The 20,842-nt window shown below is 37.6% G+C and overlaps 1 protein-coding gene across 2 annotated transcripts in view; it reads left to right on the top strand.

The window, feature by feature from the left end:
- The window catches only part of SLC1A2 (solute carrier family 1 member 2), a 162,160-nt gene extending 142,615 nt beyond the window's left edge, over positions 1-19,545 (top strand). For both annotated transcript variants that reach the window (XM_051967009.1, XM_051967008.1), the window contains exons 10-11: positions 9,409-9,640; positions 15,734-19,545. In XM_051967009.1, the coding sequence (XP_051822969.1) occupies positions 9,409-9,640; positions 15,734-15,805 (304 nt within the window). In that variant the 3' untranslated portion in view covers positions 15,806-19,545. The remainder of the gene's footprint in view (positions 1-9,408; positions 9,641-15,733) is intronic.
- The last annotated feature ends 1,297 nt before the right edge of the window (positions 19,546-20,842 follow it).

The following is a 20,842-nucleotide window of genomic DNA, read 5'->3' as shown; positions in this document are numbered from 1 at the left end:
ATCTAGAGATTGAATAATTTGTATAAGGTTACACAGGTGACAGGTGTTAAGAGAAGGCACCCTTCCCATTGGATTGTTCTGCCTACCCAAGGAATGCAAGCATAGGAACGGTTTGGTTTTTGCCCTTGTATCTCTAGTATCTCATACAGTGTTTTGCGCATAGTAAGTACTTAATAAATTACATAATTGAATTAAGCAACATTGGAAAAGTGGCCTACCCTCTGGATCTCAGTTTCCCCAATGAGGTGGGTGATCCAAGTGACTTCTAAGGTTCCTGAAGACAAAATGTTACATAAGAGTTTTATGGATCTTAGAATGTTACAACAATTATTATAGTTGCGACATGGTCCAATACAAAGTGCTCTGGCCTTGATCTCAAAGAAAAGTGCTGGACCTGCAGTCAAGAAAACCTAAATTTAAATTCAAACTCTGATAAGTTTGATAGCTCCACACCATGTGACTCTGAGCAAGGTACTTAATCTCTCTTTTTTTCATCTGTTGATTGGGGCTGTTGAGGCATTTTCAGTCATGTCCAACTCCTCATGACCCCATTTGGGATTTTCTTGGCAAAGATACTGGAATGATTTTGCCATTTTTTTCTCCATTTCATTTTACAAATGAGGAAACTGAGGCAAATGGAGTTAAGTGACTACACACACACAACTGGTAAGTGTTTGAGGCCAAAAATAAACTCAGAAAGATGATTTTTTTGACTCCAAGCCAGGTGCTCTATGCATATGATGCCAGTTAGCTGTCCCTCATGTGAATAATAATAACACCTACTTCCCAGGGTTGTTATGGGGCATCAAATGAGATATTTGTAATTTTTTTTTTTTTTTTGCAAACTCTAAAGTGTTAAACAAAAGCAAGTCATTATAACTACTGCCTTGTGACTTTGGGCAAATCATCTGACTTCCATTAAGTTCATTTCCCCATCTATAAAATAAAAGAGCTGGACAAGATGGTGTCCAAAGATCCCTTCCAGCTTGGCACCTCTGCTTCTAGCATGACTTATGATTTTATTTAATTCTTTGGATTCCTCTTAATCATAAGCAGGGCTGGGGGATTGGTTCTAAGATACTTGGAAATCCATTTGAAAAAATACGAACATCTGAGTCACATTTCTGAGTTGTCTTTTTTTTTTTTTTTTATGGGTTTGGAAACAGAAGGGAAAGTCACATAAGGAAAGTTGCATTAGAATAAAGAGTACAGAGGAGATACCCCTCTGGACTTCCTCCCAGCCTTAGCAGTCTCAAAACCTCAACAGAAAGTCCTTGTCCTTTTGTTTCACTTTTGTCTTTGTGTACACATCTCCTAGGGCTGTGTCTGACACAGGTAGACACATAAAAAATACTTGTAGATTAATTACAACATGTAAACCAGGAGATCTTAAACTGGGTAGATCTTGAAGGTCCATGACTTGGCTGGGAAAAAAATAAAAACAAAAATTTTATTTTCCATTAACCACTAAGTGGCAGAATGAGGACTTGAATCTAGATCCTAGGATCCCAAATCTATTGATCTTTCCACTTGAAAAGTTATAGTAGCAGCATCTGTGATTGTTAATTTATAAATCTGAGTTGAAATGTGAAGGGAAAATGTGTTTCAACCTATTTCTGAAATTGTGATGGAGAAATGGGAAGATAGGTCTGTGACTGGATGGACAAAGACAATAGAGATAAGAATGGCTTTTAAATTAGCTTCTCTGGAGCTGTGAGCCCAGCTTGAGGAAGGCAGTCAGAGACAGGATATTTGGGTTGTATTATGCCTCTCTCACTTCCCACTTGCTCTCTGAACTTAAAGCAACTTCATTTTTTTTTATTTTTTTAATGTTTTTAATAATAGATTTTGATTTTTAAAATATATGCAAAGATAGTTTTGAACATTCACCCTTGTAAAATCTTGTGTTCCAAATTTTTCTTCCTTCCTTTCTCCCAACTCCTCCTTAGATAGAAAGTAATCTAATATAGGTTCAACATGTACAATTCTTTTATACATATTTGCACATTTATCATGCTGCACAAGAAAAAGCAGATCAAAAAGAAAAAATAAGAAAGAAAAAAAGCAAGCAAATAACAACAATAAAATGAAAATACTGTGTTGTGATTTACATTTAGTCCCCACAGTCCTCTATTTGGATGCAGATGGCTCTCCTCCATCACAATTTTATTGGAATTGGTCTAAATTCCTTTATTAGTGAAAAGAGCCACGTCTATCAGAATTGATAATCACATAATCTTGTTGATGCTGTGTACAATATTTTCCTGGTTCTTCTTACTTCACTCAGCATCAGTTCATGTAAGTCTCTCCAGGTCTCTCTGAAATCATCCTGCTGATCATTTCTTATAGAACAAAAATATCCCATAACATGCATTTAGTATATTTTATTCGCCATTCTCTAACTGATGGGTACCCACTCAACTTCCATTCCTTGCCACTATAAAAAGGGTTGCTAACCAGTTTTGTACATGTGGGTCCCTTTCCCTCCTTTAAGATCTCTTTGAGATACAGACCCAGGAGAAACACTGCTGGATCAAAGAATATGCATGGTTTGAAAGCTCTTTGGACATAATTCCAAACTGCTCTCCAGATGGAACAACTTCATTAAAAAAAATCAATAGTATTTTATTTTTTTCCCAGACAGACACATGCAAAGATAACCCTCAATATTCATTTTTGAAAGACTTTATGTTTCAAATCTTTCTCTCCCACTCCAAGACAGCAAGCAATCTAACACAGGCCAAATATGAAGCAATTGTATTTGTAAAAGCATAATGATACCTTTTGTATTTGAAGGTAGAGAACTAGACCAGATGGAATTCTGATTCTGGAATCAGTGAGGTTTGGATTCTACCTCTATCTATGACACTATCTGCATGACCTTACCCTATCCTTCCTGGATACCCATCTGTAAATTTGTGGAATTGAACTAAATGGTTTCTGAAGTTCCTTAAATCTCAGGAACTCTGGGAGAATCCTTCCAGTTTTCAGACACAGGAACCTAGGTTTCTATAAAGGTGAGAGGTAGTTATGAAGAAAAAGAAAGAGACTAATTTTAAGATGAAAGAGAGCATAAGCGTTACTGGTAAAATATTCCAGGACTTGGAGCTGGGACAGCATTATTTGAATTAGTAACCAGAGTCACATTCTTTCTAGGCAGCACGGAGGGAACATTGGCAGGGAATTGTGGGGTCTGGACTCAGGGATTGCTGGGCTCCCTGTCAGTAACCAGAAGGCTATTGTGAAAAAGAGGGACAACTTTCAGAACCAAGGAGTTCAAGAAGGACCCGGTTTCAGACTGAGACAATTTAAAAGGAAAAGGATAATATAGAAAGGAAAAGGAAAGGATTTTTTTTTCCTTTCCCAAGCACAGTTTGCAAGCTTTTATAATTCTAGAAATTTTTCAATTTAAAACAAAACAAAACTCTGCAGTGACATTTAATAGTGCCACGTTATTTGCCAACCACTGGAAATGATCCAGCTTTACTCACGCTTGCCAAGCCCTGGAGGCTTTTCAATGGGGCTCAGGAGGTCTGTAAATATTACTGCAAAAGCCCTGATTCCAGAGACTTGAATACAACCCAGGTCCCAGAATATGCAGAGTGGATAAGATAAGACCTCCAAACCTGTGAGTCTCACAAACAAGTATTTGAATGGGAACCTACTGTTAATGAGTGTGAGTTTGAGTATGTTGTGTATATATCTCTTTATCTGTATGTAACATTTACATGTATACAAAAGTCTCTATGTGTGTGCATGTGTGCATATACATACAGATACATATACATACAAAGAGAAAAAGAAAGGGAGAGAGGAGGGAGGGAAGATACAGAAAGAGAGAGAAAAGGGAGGAGAGAGAAAAGAGGGAGAAAAAAAGAAGAGAGAGGTGATACAGAGAAGAGAGACAGAGAAAGGAAGAGAAAGAAGGAGGGAAAGAAGGAAAAAGTAAGAGAGAGAAAAAAGACAGAAGGACAGAGACAGGGAGAGAGAAAGAAAGGTGGAGGTAGGAAGGGGAGAAATAGAAGAGAGACAGAGATACATAGTAAACGTTTATTATATGCCAGATATAGATATATATAATAAATATAGTATATTATATATCTATATTACATAATATAAATATTATTGACATATAAAATATATATTCTATATATAGTATAAATAATATAATAAGTGCCAAGTATATAAATATGAAAAAGAAAGACAGTTCCTGCCTTCAAAGAACTTACAATCCGATGGGGAAGACAGTACATAAAAGAAAGCAGAAAATGGATGGGGAGAAGCCACCAGTGGCAACAACCCTTTGTTGCTGTTGGTGTGGTGGAAGTCCCTTGTTCTTGAAGAGCACCAATGACATCATGAAGATGATGTCCTGACTTAAGGGTACCTGCCAAGAAGTTGTAGAATCGGGGAGGAGTTGTCTGTGGAGGAGTCTGTGGAGCTTTGCCAAACACAGCAGCTGATGGAAATTGGAGAGTCAGCTGGAAAATTCTGAGACCTCCCTAGAGGGTGATTTGAGGAGGAGTTTAGTCCTCCACACTCCAGACTTCCACTGAGGGAGAGGGGAGGATGCTCAGGATGCTGAGGAGGTGTGAAATACCAAACCTCTCTTCATGCTGATGAGATTTCAAGTAATAAGCTCATCCTAGCAGAAGCATGATGTCAACAGGTGGGAAACATATGCATACACATATACGTATACATGTATTATGTAGATGCACATGTATACATATATATACTTAACATTTATAAAACATTTTATATGTTATTTCCTTTGATTCTTACAACAATCCTGGGAGGTTTGTGCTATTATTATCCCCATTTTGCAGTTGAAGAAACTGAGGCTGAGAAAAGCTGAAAAATTTGTCCAGAGTCACACAGCCAGTATCCAAACCAAGTCTTCCTAGCTCAAGCCCAACATATACAAACATTGTGTCCCCTGGTTACTTTTTGTGTCCTACAGTAGGAAGGACCACACCAAATGAAATCCTACATTTTCCCAAAAGACTGGGTTCTGCGATTTTTTTTTAAATTTCAAACCCAGGAGATTAACTCACTCTCTTATTGAGATTTTTTTAAAATCTTCATCTTTCTGGTGGGGGAGTGGAGGAGCCAGGATCAGAATCACAGAATCTCAGAGTTGAAAAGGACCTCTCGTGCCAATTAGACTAACTTGGATCATATTCTCCTCTGTGATGGAACAAGATTGACCAATGGATGGTCAAAATAGTCTTTCTTTGGGAGGGAGGAATATACTTCCTCCCATTTCATTTTTGGATAACAATGATTCTCATAAAAGGCATTCTATCTGCTGAGCCTAATGTTTGAAATATACTTCCTTTCACTCCTTCCTGTGACAATGATCCCTACCTGCCCCCCAAAGCCTTGTTCATCAGCTACATCCTTCCCCCACACATACACATGCACAATTGCTAGTGACTTTTTCTCTGGGCCTAAGATTACTTTTTTCTATATTTTGTGTTGACTTATTTTCATTCCTGTTTCATTTTCCCTGCTCCTTCGCCTTCATCCCTTGATCCAATACAAGTTTATGAGGGCAGGAAGTTTTTCTTTTTTATTTGTGTCTTCAGGGTCTGTCACTATTGAATGAGTGAATGAATGAAGGCTTGGGTGAATGAATGAATGAAGAAATGGATGGATAAATGAATGAAGGGATGAAATGAATTGACTGAATAATTAACTAATGAGATCCTTCTTTAGAGAGTTCAGGGTCTCTTGGACAAAATATATTTAGGGAGTTAAATGAGTTAAACTAACCATTCAATATTAAAATGCTAAAAGATTGGGGCGGGGGGTTGCCAGGGAAGGGAGAACGTTAACTCATGAAAGGGAACACAGTGTACCTTAAGGAAGCATAAAGGGAAAAGGGGTGGGGGAAGACAAAAAAATTAAAAAAAATAATAAAAACGAGAAAAAATTTAAGGACTTAAGAAATTGTCCTCCATAACATTAATATCCAAGTAAAACTTTGACAAAATGATTATCAGCAGTGCTGCTGAAGGGTAGAGATGTGGAGGTGGATGACTATCTCAGCATTGGAATCTCCAGGTCTGCATCTCATTAGCACCAGATGATGAAGGCATCCTCTTCTTCTCCACTTTCCTTCCTGTTGTTCTATGTCCCAGTTTCCCCACAGCTAAGCAGATCACTTACCTTCACCCTCACCTGAAAGCAAAAAACCTGAGGCAGATATGCTTATTTCCTGTGTTTTGTGCATGATTGGGAGGATTCATCCATAATAGCTCCTCTGGGGCTTACTTTCTGAAGAACAGGATGAAAAGAATCATGGAGAATTTGAGATCTGGGGGGTGTCTACAGCCACCAACAGTCATTTAGTCCAACCCAACAAGTGGTTGGCCAGTCTCTGTTGGAAAACCTCCATGGACGAGGAACTCATCACGTCCTGATGCAGCGTTTCAGACACTGGGGCATCCCTCAATGTTAGAAAGACTTCCATGATGTCAAGCACATTTGCCTTTTTGCAAGGTACCCAGCACTGACTTCTGGGACTAACCCCCCAAGGATAAGTTCCCTTTCATCTCTAGACTCTCTTATCATGATCAGGGTTTTCAGATGCTGCAGATGTTTGTTATAACTGTTAGATGGGAAATTGAGAGTTTATCTTCCTACCCACCTTTCCTTCCTGCCCAGAACTCCCAGCCAGTGGCTCAGCCTGAGTGTCAGTGCTAGAGCCCTCTCTCTGTCTCTTGGCTCCTTGATGAACCCAAATCAACCCAGAAGCATCTCTACTAAATTTAAACCTCTCCAAAGCTCTACTGGTGTCCTTTAATTTCCACCTTCTTTTTTGGCAAGCCAAGTGTATTACATTTTAACCCAAGGGTGTCATTCCTGCCTCTATTTGGGAAGTTTAAGACTACTCGGAGAAAAGAAATACAGAGCCATTCCAGTATCGTGTAATGTCTCTGAAGATTTGCTTCCTAAGGTCAACGTATCAGGGCAGGCTTTAGAAAGCTATGAATGATGTCAGCTTTTGCTTTCCCAGGCTTTCTCGAGGCTAAGAACTGGCCCGTTGAGACGGTTTTCTTGTGTGAACTAAAGTTTTGCAATTGTTACCATTGCTAAAAAGTCCCTAAATTTTTACTTCTGGATAAGTTCAGAGGGCAGTCAGACATTCCCCTCAAAACTTTTAAAATTAGTATTTGCAGAGAAGAGGGTCAGGGACAGTAGTCATCTGCCATCCCTAGGGATTTTACATAAGTATGGATCATTGTGGGAATTTCACCAGACTGTCTTGGGAAGGTTGTGGACATGAGAGATCTCATAAAAAAGCTTAGCTTTTACAGAAATCAAGCAGCTTGATATCTTTATCTCCCTGGTCCACAGGAGAGCAGGGAAGTGAATACTTGGATATCCTTGACCGATTAATGAACTATAAAGAAAAGGCAAGAATTCAGTTAAATTCCTTAAATATCTGTTAAGCTCCAATCATGTGCAAGGCACAATGCTAAGAGACCCTTTGCAAGGGTCCCTGTCCACAAAGAGCTTACTTTGGGGGGAAATGATATATGCACAGATAAGAGAAGATCAAATATTTTAAAAGAAAATATAAAATAATTGGGGTGTGAGTGGGAAGGGAAACCAGTAACAACTGTAGAGGAGAGAAGGGAATCAGGAAAGGCTGATGACAAGAGGTGGTAAGTGAGCTGAGCCATGTGAGGCTCCAAAAGAAACACATGTAAGGAAGGAACGCATCCTAGGGATGTAAGACAGAAAAATGGGGGAATATTAGGTGCAGGAAACAGCAACAAAGCCTATATGACTTGACTATGGAATGCATTGAGGGGAATATAATCTTTCAAATATAAACAATCACTTTGAGCTCTCTCTGTTTTTCTGTCTGTCTCTCTTTTTCTCTCTATCTCTTTCTCTGTGTCTCTGTCTCCATCTCTGATTGTCTTTCTCTGTCTCTTTCTATCTTTCTATTTCTGTCTCTCTGTCTCTTTCTCTGTTTCTGTCTCTCGCTGTCTCTCCTCTCTCTGTATCTGTCTCTCTCTCTGTCTCTCTGTTTCTCTGTCTCTCTCTTTCTCTGTGTCTCTGTCTCCATCTCTGTCTTTCTGTCTTTGTCTCTTTCTGTGTCTCTTTCTCTTTCTTTGTCTCTCTGTCTGTCTGTCTCTCTCTCTATCTCTGATTGTCTTTCTCTGTCTCTCTCTCTCTCTCTCTCTCTCTCACACACACACACACACACACAATTTAACAATGATAACTGTAATGACTTACATAAGCTCCACAAGTATGGGGGTAGGGTAGGTAGATAGCATTTCATCTGGAGAGCTAAGACATTTTAGTGCACTACAAGTTCAATGTGAGTGTGTTATCTTAACCAAGAAAACTAATAGATTTATTTAGCATCCAGAAATATAGAGATGATAATCCTACCATTCTCTCTGATCTGTTCTGATCACATCTGGATTATGTGAAGTGAGAATCCAGAGAAAAGGAAAGAGAATGGGGAAGTCAATGCCAAATGATGCTTTTCAAGGAGTCAGGGATGTCTCAGTGAAGAAGAGAAGACTTATGAAGAGCTAATTATGAATTTTAAGCTCTATACTATAGAAGAAGGAGTAAAATTGAATTCGGTCTCAGAGGGCAGAACTGGAACAAGAGGTGAAAGTTGAAAAGATACAAATTTAGATTTGATATAAGGAAAACAAAACTACCTCCCAACAATGAATGCTATTTCAAAGTGAAATAAGTTGCCATGGGAAGTAGTAGGTCTTTGAGCAAAAACTGGACAGTTCCTTGTCAGGTGGATTGTAGAATTGGTGTAGAGCCTTTTCTGGTCTTGTCATACTCTGAAATTTCATAAAACTAATTAGAAATATTTTTCCCTCCATTTTTTATTACAAATTAGAATCCTGGATTCTAATAAAAATTATATAATGAAAAGTGTAAGCTCGAAGGAGAGAGAGAGACTTGGGATTTGGGACTGCGGTGAACATGAAAGTTATCTTTAGAATTTAATAAATTACTCTAGTACTGAATTCTTTAGTCACCCCAGATACTGTCATATCTATGGCCATGGCTGCTTGATTTCAAGGATCAGACACTCACAGGTCTTAATGAGAATCACAACGAATCCAGATACTATGGCAAGATGGAGCACCAGGTTCCTTGCCATATGTCTACATGATGTAAACCAATGGTCTATTTTTTAAAGAATTTTACAGTGGCTTGTCTTTTCAGTGACATCAAAGGGGGAGGGGGAATAATATAGCAACAGGAGTTTAAAGTCTGTTTTCTAAATAATGTTTGTAACTTAGAGAAAATGTTAACTGTAAGGAGAGGGATTTGTGAAGTCTAGCTCCTTATATTTACAAGTTCTTGCTTTTATCCCATTCCTTTTTTTTTTGCTTTCTTTGTCTACAGGGATAGGATGAGAACTTCTGTCAATGTTGTCGGGGATTCCTTTGGGGCTGGCATTGTCTACCACCTGTCGAAAGCTGAGCTGGACAGCATCGACTCACAGCACCGAGGGCATGAAGACATAGAAATGACCAAGACTCAATCAATTTATGATGACATGAAAAACCATAGGGAAAACAACTCAAATCAGTGTGTTTACTCAGCACACAACTCTGTCATAGTGGATGAGTGCAAGGTACCTTACCCATTTCTGGATATTGAGACATGTATCTAACAATGCATGTTCCCTTTCTTTAAAAAAAAAAAAACAACCTGCATGTATTATTTTCTAAATTGATTTCCCAAAGATCACAGTGTAACTTAAATTTCTTCAAGATGCCAAAAATCAAAGTCTAAAATTCAATCCATTGGTATATTATGTCTACATGATGTAAACCAATGGCTTGGTTTCCCCATATATACTCCTTAATGGGAGCCTTTTTAAAGCCCTATTTAGAAAGCATTTGCTGCTAAACGATAGGGAACATGAACAAGAAGTGGCCCGTGCCTCCAGTACTTATTTATTCACCCATTATACTTTTTTTTTACTTTGACCAGTTGTTTTTAAGACATGGTCAAAGTGAGCATTTGGGATCCTAGTTGTTTTTTTTTTTTAATATCAGCCAAAAATATAAGTTGCCCATTCAATTATAGAAGCTTTACCCCATTGTTGTATATTTTTCAGTGGGGAGGCATTGAGTAATATCCACTTGCCAAGCCTAATATTAGCACATTCTGGTATGTGAGAACACAATCATGGTGGCCTCCTTGTTCACCAAGAACCACCTTCTTTTTCTTTGGTACAGTATTTTAAAGAAACACAAAATAATTCAACTTATGACCATGTGTTTTTTGTTCCATTGGCCTAACTCATATGGTATTAGGCAGAAAAAAATTCAGTTGACTCTGGGTGGTCCTTATTGTAACTGATGTCCACTTCTGGGGTTCATGTCAAAGCAAATTTGGGAAATCCCTGGCAGATGGGCAAGAAATCATAATATGTATTCAAAAAGACTTTTCTGGACCTTGTCAGAGGTCATTCCAAAACTCATTAGAGTTCATGGTACATTGTTGTTGATGTACCTATTTAGTTGTGGCAACTATCTTCCTCACTTAAGAGGAAACTATGGAATTCCAGTTAGAGGGATTGATAGTAATGTAGAAGTATCTCCATCTTCAGTTCTTCATTTCTGGTTGGCTGATAACAACTCCTTGCTCACTAAGAGCCTGTTTCCAAATAGCCTGTATTTTTGGAATCAAGACAAAAACAGTGAAATGTCATAACTGGAGTCAGAGAACTTATATTGAAATTCTAGCACTTACTACCTCTGTGACTTTGAGCCATTTATTTTATCTCTCTGGGCCTCAGACTTCACCTCTATAAAATAAAAAGAATGGACTAGAAAGTCAAGGTCCTTTCAGCTCCAAATCTATTATTCTATCATTTAATCCCTTCTTTATGTCCTTATGGAGTCACAGTGAATATTGATGGCAAGTCAAAGATGGAACTTGACTTCCCAAAACCACTCAGATGGCTTTGGTTTGGAAGACTAACAAAGAAGAGTTTGTCTGCAGTCAGTGAAGACTGAAAACTTCCTCCAATTAGACAGAAACAGACATATTAAAACAAAAGTGAAACCAAAGAAAGGAATTTTTTTCCAAGCTTCTGTTGGTTGAATGTTCTGGTCCCCCCCCCCCATTGAAATGTCCATTTACTTCCAAAAAAGAAAGGAACGAAGGAAGGAAGGAAGGAAGGAAGGAAGGAAGGAAGGAAGGAAGGAAGGAAGGAAAGAAAGAAAGAAGAAAGAAAGAAAGAAGAAAGAAAGAAAGAAAGAAAGAAAGAAAGAAAGAAAGAAAGAAAGAAAGAAAGAGAGAAAGAGAGAAAGAAAGAAAGAAAGAAGGAGAGAAAGAGAAAGAAAGAAGGAGGAAGAGAAGGAAAGAAAGGAAGGGAAGGGAAGGGAAGGGAAGGGAAGGGAAGGAAGGAAGGAAGGAAGGAAGGAAGGAAGGAAGGAAGGAAGGAAGGAAGGAAGGAAGGAAGGAAGGAAGGAAGGAAGGAAGGAAAGAAGGAAGGAAGGGAAAATACTTCAGGTAAATGAATATTACATTCATTCAATTTAGCTAATCTTCTATTGAGTGTTTCTATCTCTACTCATTATTATATATCCTATTTTGATCCTCAAGGATGATTAAAATAAAGTCTCCAACAATTTCTCTTGTAGCAATACTAACATTTAACACAATCAAAATAAAACAATAATGCCAGTTCCTACAAATACTACTGCCAAAACAAGGTTTATGAGCTTCATTGGAAGAGATGAGTTCAAATCCTGACTTTGGCACTTATTATATGTGTGATTTTGAGCTAATTGCTTGGTTGCTCTGAGTCTCAGTTTCTTCATTTATAAAAGGAAGGTATTAGATGAAGTTATCTTTAAGATCCTTTCCATTTCTAAATCCATGAGATATATTCCCCTGTCTTTTCTTTTGAGGAAAGACACCAAACACCCTGAATATGTGGGGCTTGATGTGTTTTTGCTCCAACATTTTGAGTGGAGTACTGGGAAACTGTTCTAGTTTCTGACAGTGGGCTGTATTACCAATCCAGTCCAATCCAACAAGCACTTGTGTGCAGGGAGTCAAATTCGATACAAAGGATACAAAATTTAAATGAGGAAGAATTTCTGCCCTTAGGAACTGGAGAACACATTTCAGATTATTATAACACCTACTTTAGCTAGAAAGTTCCATAGCTATACTACTCAAGTAGTAAGAAGAGTTTTGAATTTGAATAAGAAAGACCTGAGTTCAAATCTAGAATTCAATAACTGTGAGACCATGGTCAGATCAATTATCCTCTCTGAACTTTAGTTTATCCATGCCTAAAATAGACATAAAATGCCAGTACCTTTCATGGGCTTCTTTTGAAGATCCAATGACATAATGTATAAGAGAAATGTGTAAATCTTAAAACACTATATACCTATCAATTATTTAACTTGTTAAGTCAATCATTTGCAGATTCATTATTTAGCTTTCTATTGAGCTGGCTAGTCTCAATTGGTTGTCTTAATGTTTAAGCCATTAAGATGACTGAAAAAAAAAGATGAACTACTTATGTTCTTAATAATACTCTTAGGGGTTTTTTGGTACAACTCAGTAAATAACATCCCTAAATACTAGTATATTTCTAAATAACTGGCATAATGATGTTTATATTTATATAGAGCTTTAAAGTTTGCAAAATATTTTATAACTACTATCTCATTTTATCCTCACTACCACCCTGAGAGGCAAGTACTAGTCTTATTCTAATTTTACAGATAAGGAAACTGAGGTAGAAAGAGTTTAAGTAACTACTTGCCCAAAGTCATGACTAGAAAGTATCTAAGGTTGGATTTTACCTCAGGTCTTCCTGAATTCAAGTCTAGTGCTCCAGCCAGTGTCACATGTTGATAGTGCTTTAAAGTACCCAGAGTGCTTTGCATATTATTATCTTATTTGAGCATCTTTATGATTTTGGGAGCTAAATATTAGAGGCTTTATTGGCCCCGTTTTTCACATGAAGAAATTGGAACTCAAAGAGATAAATTAGTTTACTCATATTCACATAGCAAGTGAGTTTTCACTCAGAACTATTGTTGCTAAATTCAGGAGTCTTCAGGGATATTCAACCATTTTTTGAGGAGAAAAAAGTCAGCGTCAATTCACCCTGTGGCATGGTTCCAAAAATTGGGATATGTGTGGTGGATTTTCCAGTGAAGAAATATCACCCTCTTAATCTACATTTTTCAAAGCATATTTGCTTCTTCCTTTCAACTTTTTCATTCAACCCATTTCCCATGAAATTTCTCAACATTTGCTAAGTATTTCTTCAATGACTTCTTATCAACCCCATCAATCTTTTGCCCATTATCATGAGGATATCTCCAACTACCCTGCAAATTCACATAACAAGAATGAAGCATTCCAAAGGAGCTCCATTCCTGGTCCATCTTGAAATAGGCTCCACTCATTGCAAGAACAATCTTCCCACCCATATTGACACCATCTGGTTCTTTCCAGGGCTTCACAGTGTGATTTATCCTTTTGTTCTTGGTCTGACTCATCATTAAAAGTCAACTAGACATATTTAGACTTACATCAAAAAAGACAAGTTTTCTGGGTGAGCCTTGAAAGCCTTGCCCTCTTTCAATCAGTTGATAAGTATTTATTAAGAACCTAATACATGTCAAGCTTCCCGCTAAGTACTGGAGGTATAACTACAAAGAATGAGACCATTTCCCACCATTCACTAAATGGGAAAACAATTTTGCTGTGACTCTGATCAAAAAACTAACAAATGCATGATTGTATTGTCTTGGTTTCCTTATGTTAATAATGCATGTGTCTAGCACCAGAGTTTATAGTTTGTTAATAGCATTTTCTTTCCCTGCCAATTGGTCCACCTTTTGTGAGGAGATCCATGTTTGCATGAGCTTTTTGTACAGTTTTGGCATGGGTAAGATGGATTGGGGGCGGAGTGGGATGGCAAATATGGCATTTCATTTGCTTGTTTTGTGAAAAGTTCTTGGTGTTTAGCTTCCAGCATGTCACCTCTATGCATGCATCTCACTTCCACTTGTTTGAGAAGGTCAAATATGTTTCAAATGCTGGTGCATTTTGTCATGTCTCCATATCCCAATGCCTCCATAAATCCAGTCTCTCCATCTTGTCGAATATCAGTCCTGGGTTTAAGGTTCCCTCATGAAGTTGAGGACAGAAAGATGGAAGGTAAGCTAGGAAAAATGGACGTTCTTAGGATTGTATAGCTGAAAGATACTCTTCCTTGGTAAAGGTTCAGTTTGTGCTGGTCTAATCTATTTGAAAATGCAGCTCTTCATCCATTCCCAGGGGAATGTGACTTATTGAATGTCTCCAATGGAACAAACGATTGGTGTTTGTCTCATTTTGATCAGTGGTATTGATTTAGAATTTCTAGTTCCCCTTCTAAAAGAGGGAGAAGTTCTTTGGTAGGGCCGATCTACCAAAATTCCATGCAGTTTCTCAAAATAGGTGATATATATGTACGTGTGTATATATGTATGAATGTATGTCTGGGACAGTGTGGTGTTGTGTACTAAATGCTGAGCTTAAAGACAAAAAGATCTGAGTTCAATTTCCTACCTCTATTGCTTACTGTGTGATCTTGGACACAATATACTCCATGCCTCCAGCTGCTTAGGACATGTCTACTAAGTAATAGATGGATTTTGATATACTTGATTGGAGTGAATTCACACACTGGGAGTTCCAACAATGCCAAAATCAAAAATCACATATGTATTTATGTGTGTACATACTACTATTTATCAATCCATCCATTTATCCATCTATCTCTCTATTCATCATGAATCTATCCATCTATCTTTCTATACCTCCAACCAGTTAGCTAATCTGTCCAGCAAACCTGTTATTTCATTGGTTTAATGAATTCCCTGTTAAACTCCTGACCAATGGAAATTGGTGCCTTTTTTTGCAACTTACAGTCTGAGAAAGTTGTCTGAAGCAACTTTGTGTAAGTAATTTTTGGAGGTCTGGAGGGAATTCTTTTCACCAATGCAAATCAGCAATTTCTCTATAACTTGTACTCTTAGAGAATTGTCTGAGGCACTGGAATCACACAGATGATATGTGTCAGAGCTAGGACTTGAACACAGGTATTGCTGTTCTGAGGCTAGGTCTCTATCCACTACTCCTCTCTATATCTCATAAACTTCATTTATAAAAGTTAAATTTTATTTAGTTGTGTGTGTGTGCATTTGCATTTGTTTAACTGTGTTTATGACACAAATAAGAATGATAATAAAAACTAACATTTATATTAAGCCTTGCAAAACACTTTATAAACATAATCTCATTGAAATATAGATATAATTCATTAACTGAAACTTAATCTGAAATTAATCAGCCTAGCCTGATTGCAACTGAACCTTTCCCATGGATGATTAGAAATAACTGTCCAGTTAATTATGCTTTCATGTGGTCGTGTGTAGCTACATTTTCTCTGAGTGTTCTGTTGATGGGCGTGTGTAGTTAGATATTCCCTTTCCCTTTACACACACAATTCAATGAATGACCCCCAAAATCTTATTCTCATGAATATAACAATATTTACAAGTTGGTATTAAAAACCCCTTGTGGGGGGGTATGTCCCCTCCCATTGGTGATGACTTTCAGCACCAACCCAGCCACATACCCCAATCGTGGTCTTTGTTTGCTGACCTGTAAGCTGGATGCTCACTATTTTCAGGTCATGCTGGCAACCAATGGAAAGTCGGCAGACTGCCATGGGGAAGAGGAACCGTGGAAGAGGGATCACTAAAGCGCAGAAACAGACTCCGAGCTCCACCTTGAATAAACTCTCCGAAGTTATCCAATGGTAAAAGATGATGTAAAGATTAAACAAAAACATCCTTAAAAAAAAGATATATAAATATGCTTACTTAATTTGTTAACTGACGCTAGGAGGAGGTGTCATAAAGCAGCCTTTGTAAGCACAGGGCAGTGTCTTTGCCAAATAACTGGCCATAACCATTTAACCCTCTCCGTTGTATTACTGTTTGGATGGAGGCAGCTGGAGGAATCGGTTTGCATTAAAGATGCCCTCTCACTGATGACCCCCACCCTCCCACCCTCGAGCTGTAGAGAGAATGTGAACCTTCTTTCTATAGAAAATGTGAAAATGTGGTGAAGCCATTGCAGGAAACCACAGGGACTCAAGGCACAGAGAAATTAGGATGTGCTACCGACTTAAAGTATTTTCCATGTTTCCTCTTGGAACGCACAAGAGATACCACCAGCAAGCTTCATCTGGTTGAAAATCCTCTTCCAAGTTTTACATGTTTGACTCAAAGCAAACACCTGCTGCTGACCATTTTGTCTTCTGGGTGCCCTTTAAATTAAGTGTCTCCAAAATAATTTTTAAAAAAAGACTTTAGAGGGAACTAGATTCACTAGATTCAAAAAGGCTGATTCCAAACACTCTTCTTTTTTTCCCCCATGTCCCTCTATCAATGAAGTTTTTAGATCCTAACTCAGGAGTTCCTCCATTTCCTGAATGGAATTTCCCACTCTCTTATACAGAATGGCAACTCCTCTGTAACTTATAGTCCTATAGAGTTGCTTGGGGCATAGAGAAGTTACACAATGCATCCCCTGTCACACAGTAAATGCCAGGGGCAAATCTTTAACCTAGCTCTTCCTGACTCCAAAGCTGGACCTCTAAGTCCTACACCCTATTAAACTCATGCTCATGAATAACTACAGAAAAATTTAAAAACAACTTATATTTCATAGTCGCAACTCTTTTATAGTATAAGAGTCAGAACAGTTACCAATCTGCATCAGTAAGGGCTATATCCTCGATGGGATCTCATCATGCTCAAAAAATCATAGATCCAGACCTCCCTCCCCCCTTCCCCAAGAACCCTCATAGAGATCACTTAAACAATACAACATACTGTGCCGTTCTACTTGTAAGGCTTTTTTTCTATTGAATCACCTAATCATTGATTAAGAAATAATGTTTACCCAGTGCTGCTGCATATATTTATCAAAAGTTAAAGACACATTCAATGTAAATATTAACAAGCTTCAAGAATAAGATGATCTGTCGAAAGCTGTTTTGCCTCCAACTGTGATAATGAAATTCATTGTGGCTGTTTGGCTTATGTTTACAGTGGGCTTCACTTTCCTCATCATACACAGTAGCATTATTTAATTTAACAAGTATTTATTAGGTACTTACTTTGGGCAAGTCTCTATTGGGTTAGATATTAAGAATACAGAGGCAAAAATGAAATAGTTCCTGACCTCAAGGAATTTGCCTTCTCTTGAAGTGAGGTTGTAATTTGGGTTTCTACTGAAATTGAATTATTCTTTGGGTTTCTAATGATGGGGCCCCTACTTTTTCCATAATAATCCAAGAAATGCAGCATACACAACTATATAAAGTGATCAGATCCCCTTGCAGGGGTAAACTTTGTAACCATGCAGTATTTATATAAGATGAAAAGGGATGATATACTTACACTGAATGCCTAAACATCTGCACGGGACACTTAATTTAAAGAAAAGTTCATCTTTTTTATCAAGTCTATTACCTTACATGAGCCCATATCAATGATTTTTGCTTCCATACTTCTCTTGAATCAGGGAACTAAAAAAGATTAGTATGTAAAATATTCCATAGTGGAAAAAAAAAAGCTTGTATTCTTTGTAGTTTAATCCATTTAGCCCTAAACTTTGAAGGAGACAATGAAGGATACCTCCTTGCCATTTTTATCCAGGTAGCCATTTTGATGTTATGGGAGTTTGAAGGAAGTCTACATAGAATTAACTTTATCCTAGAGTAAGGCCAGGAATGGTGGATTTGACTAGTACCTTTCCAAATATTCTCCATAATTAATACTTTTGAAGCCCACAGTATTGCTACTAAATTTGTAGAGTTGAAGTTTGCTGAGGACTTGAAAGTGAATCACCAAAGAACTTGGCCCGTTAAGCTTCTAGGAATATCTATAACTTGATCTTCATATAGAAAATATCTGAAAAGAAGTAAAAAGAGTTGTTCCAAGGATGGAGATATTCAGAGAACAAATAGCAATGATAGAAGCCAATGTTCTATTGTGATGGGATATTTTGTGGGCATCTTGGCTACCTATCTCTTCCCTCTCTGTTCCTTATGGCTTCTCTCTTTCAAAGCTCATTCCCTCAAAAGGAATATTGGAATCTGCTTGTGTTTGTATTTCTTAGAGCAGAGTCACTGTCAGCCAAGGAGCAGTATTAAACAATATTTTTTTCTTTCATAGAAAATTGCTCCATGATTCATTTTCCTTGGACTGGCAGGGACTAGATTGTCCAAGGGATTGTTGAGAGAATATAGATGGAGCATTTTCTGTTTCAGGAGTCACAAGCAAGGGAGACAACTAAGACTGTTCACGTGATAGGGTTAACACCAATAAGACAGATCTCCCAGGAATTCTTGATCATGTTGTGAAGTCTCTAGGAAATACTCTAAGGGGAAGGGTTATTAAGGCTCAGCTTCTTATTTGTAAATTATATTGGGATGCTCATTGGCAGAAGGGTAAGGGTGTAAATCTAAGCGATGTTGGTGGTCTGCTTCCTAGAATTTTTCTTCTAAGTTTTTCTCCTTCACATCCTAAAGCTTCCTCTCTTCTCTGTACCATCTGTGTATCTACTAGGTCCCCTATTTTTCAGAACTCATCTTTTTTCTTCACCATGCTTAACCCAGCCCAACATAATGTGCCATAAGAAGAAAAAACAAATTCAGAATTCATATCCAGCATAATTTTTTCCATAGAGGATGTTTATAATTTTGCTGTTGAGATTTATATATACAAAGCCATTGTAGAAATTTGGGGCATTTCAAAGTACATTAATGTTATATTTAATTTTTCAAAAATCCCTAAGTTCTAAGTTTAGAACTGGAAGGGACTTCATAGGCCATCTAACCCTATCCACATTTTACAGAAGGGGAAACTGAAGCTTAAGTAGGTTAAATGACTTGTAAGCAGCAGAGAAAGGATTTGAACTCATTTTACTCCAGATCCAGCATCATCCAATGCTTCAGACCCAGAAAGCTCATGCATGGAACACAGAACCTAAATAACTAAGTCAGTTCCATACAGCTACATACATTTAGCTGGCAAGTAAATTTCTCCCCAACCATCTGTGAATTGGGCCAGGGAAGCAGAGGATGAGGAGGGTGAGAAACAAACTCACTTAAATGCTTCTTCTTGCCCCCCCCACCGCCCCAGCATTTCTGGCCCCACCTAAACTCATCTCCTTTTTTTGAAAATGTGAAATTTATTATAATCTGTGATTAGGAAAAGATCCCAGATATGGGAGATCATCATTCTTTCAATTATGGTTGAGGTAGTTCTTTGCTCCAAGCCATCAAATGCATGTCTACACATTATAAAAATAAAAGTCTACATAAAACAAAACAAAACAAAAACAAACAAACAAACAAACAAACAAAAAACTGGAGCAATTGTATGGATCATTCAAGCAAAGCAACTGTAGTCTAAGATGTTTCAGAACTGAGATGTTTCAGAACTGAACTGTTTGGACAGTGGTTTCTAGACTACATCTTCCTATGGGTGCATAGAAAGAGTCTGAAGCCTTAGTTGTTTAAAGGGATGATTATTTAATCTCCAAAGCAATCCAATCTCTCCTAATCAGATAAATCTTCATTTTCTCAAGACCTATTAAAGTAATAATTATATGAATAGTATTCATAGTAGTATTAGTATAGTATTGTATTGTACAATTATGAATTTGGGTATGAGTATAAATTTTAGTATTAGTGTTGCCAACACAAGAATGCCCATGCACCCTGAGAACATTGAAGTCATGCACTTTCTAGCCTAAATAGGAGCCAGGAACCCAAGAAGTTCCCCAAAGAATCTTCTCTGGGGAAGATATTGTTCTTAAGGAAAGACCCAGTTAGGTCAATTCCTAGTCAAGCTTCTAGAAATGGAGAATATGGCAGAAATTAAGGGGGATTGACTAAATTACTTCTAAGATCTCTTCCAGTTACAAATTTATCATCCCATTATCCTTCACATTTCAAATGAAGGCTGGGAAGATCTTAGTTGTTTATAAATGAAATCAACTTTCAGGACCTGTCCAGTGCATTCTTTGAGAGCATTGTAGATCCATTAGAAAAACACTTAAGATCAGTTTCACGGAGAGCTATTCATGAATGTGCAATTGTTGCTTTAAGCTTCCATATTCACGAAGAAAACACTATTTTCATCAATATTTTTGAAAATAATGCTTCACATTGCTAGTGTTTCTACACTAGAGCTTTCTAACTCTCCTCCCACCCTTCCACCCACTAGCTCAGGTTCTGTTGTCCAATATTGCCTTTTGAATCACAGCAATAAACTCAAATGGATTTAAAAGTGCTCTGAAGATTCTTACTTTGAAGTGTAACTAAGGAAAGGTGATTGGGCCTTTGTCCCCAGGGTCCCAAACTCCAGAGGGCATCAAAAGAACTTTTTGTAATGAAAGTGTTACTACCTTGAATAACTTAGATTAGGTGATTAGAAAAGACTGAACTTATTACCAAATGAACAAGAAAAATCAGTTACAATTAAAAAGTTACCAGATACCACATGAGAAACCAGATACTACCCTGTCTTGTCATCTCCTCCCATGCAAGATCTCTTATCTCTCTCCAACTAAAAAATTGTATTGTTATTTTTGTCTCTCTATATAATCAAAATCTGGTGATCAAATTTGTTAATTTTCTATAATTTAAGGAATAGAAAAATAAGCTGTTTTAGTTTTGGCCTGATTTAAAACTAAAAGTAATGCCTGGAAGTCACATGCC

The sequence above is a fragment of the Antechinus flavipes genome, chromosome 6, assembly GCF_016432865.1.
Source record: "Antechinus flavipes isolate AdamAnt ecotype Samford, QLD, Australia chromosome 6, AdamAnt_v2, whole genome shotgun sequence".
NCBI lineage: Eukaryota > Metazoa > Chordata > Mammalia > Dasyuromorphia > Dasyuridae > Antechinus > Antechinus flavipes.
This window is presented reverse-complemented; position numbering and strand designations above follow the sequence as displayed.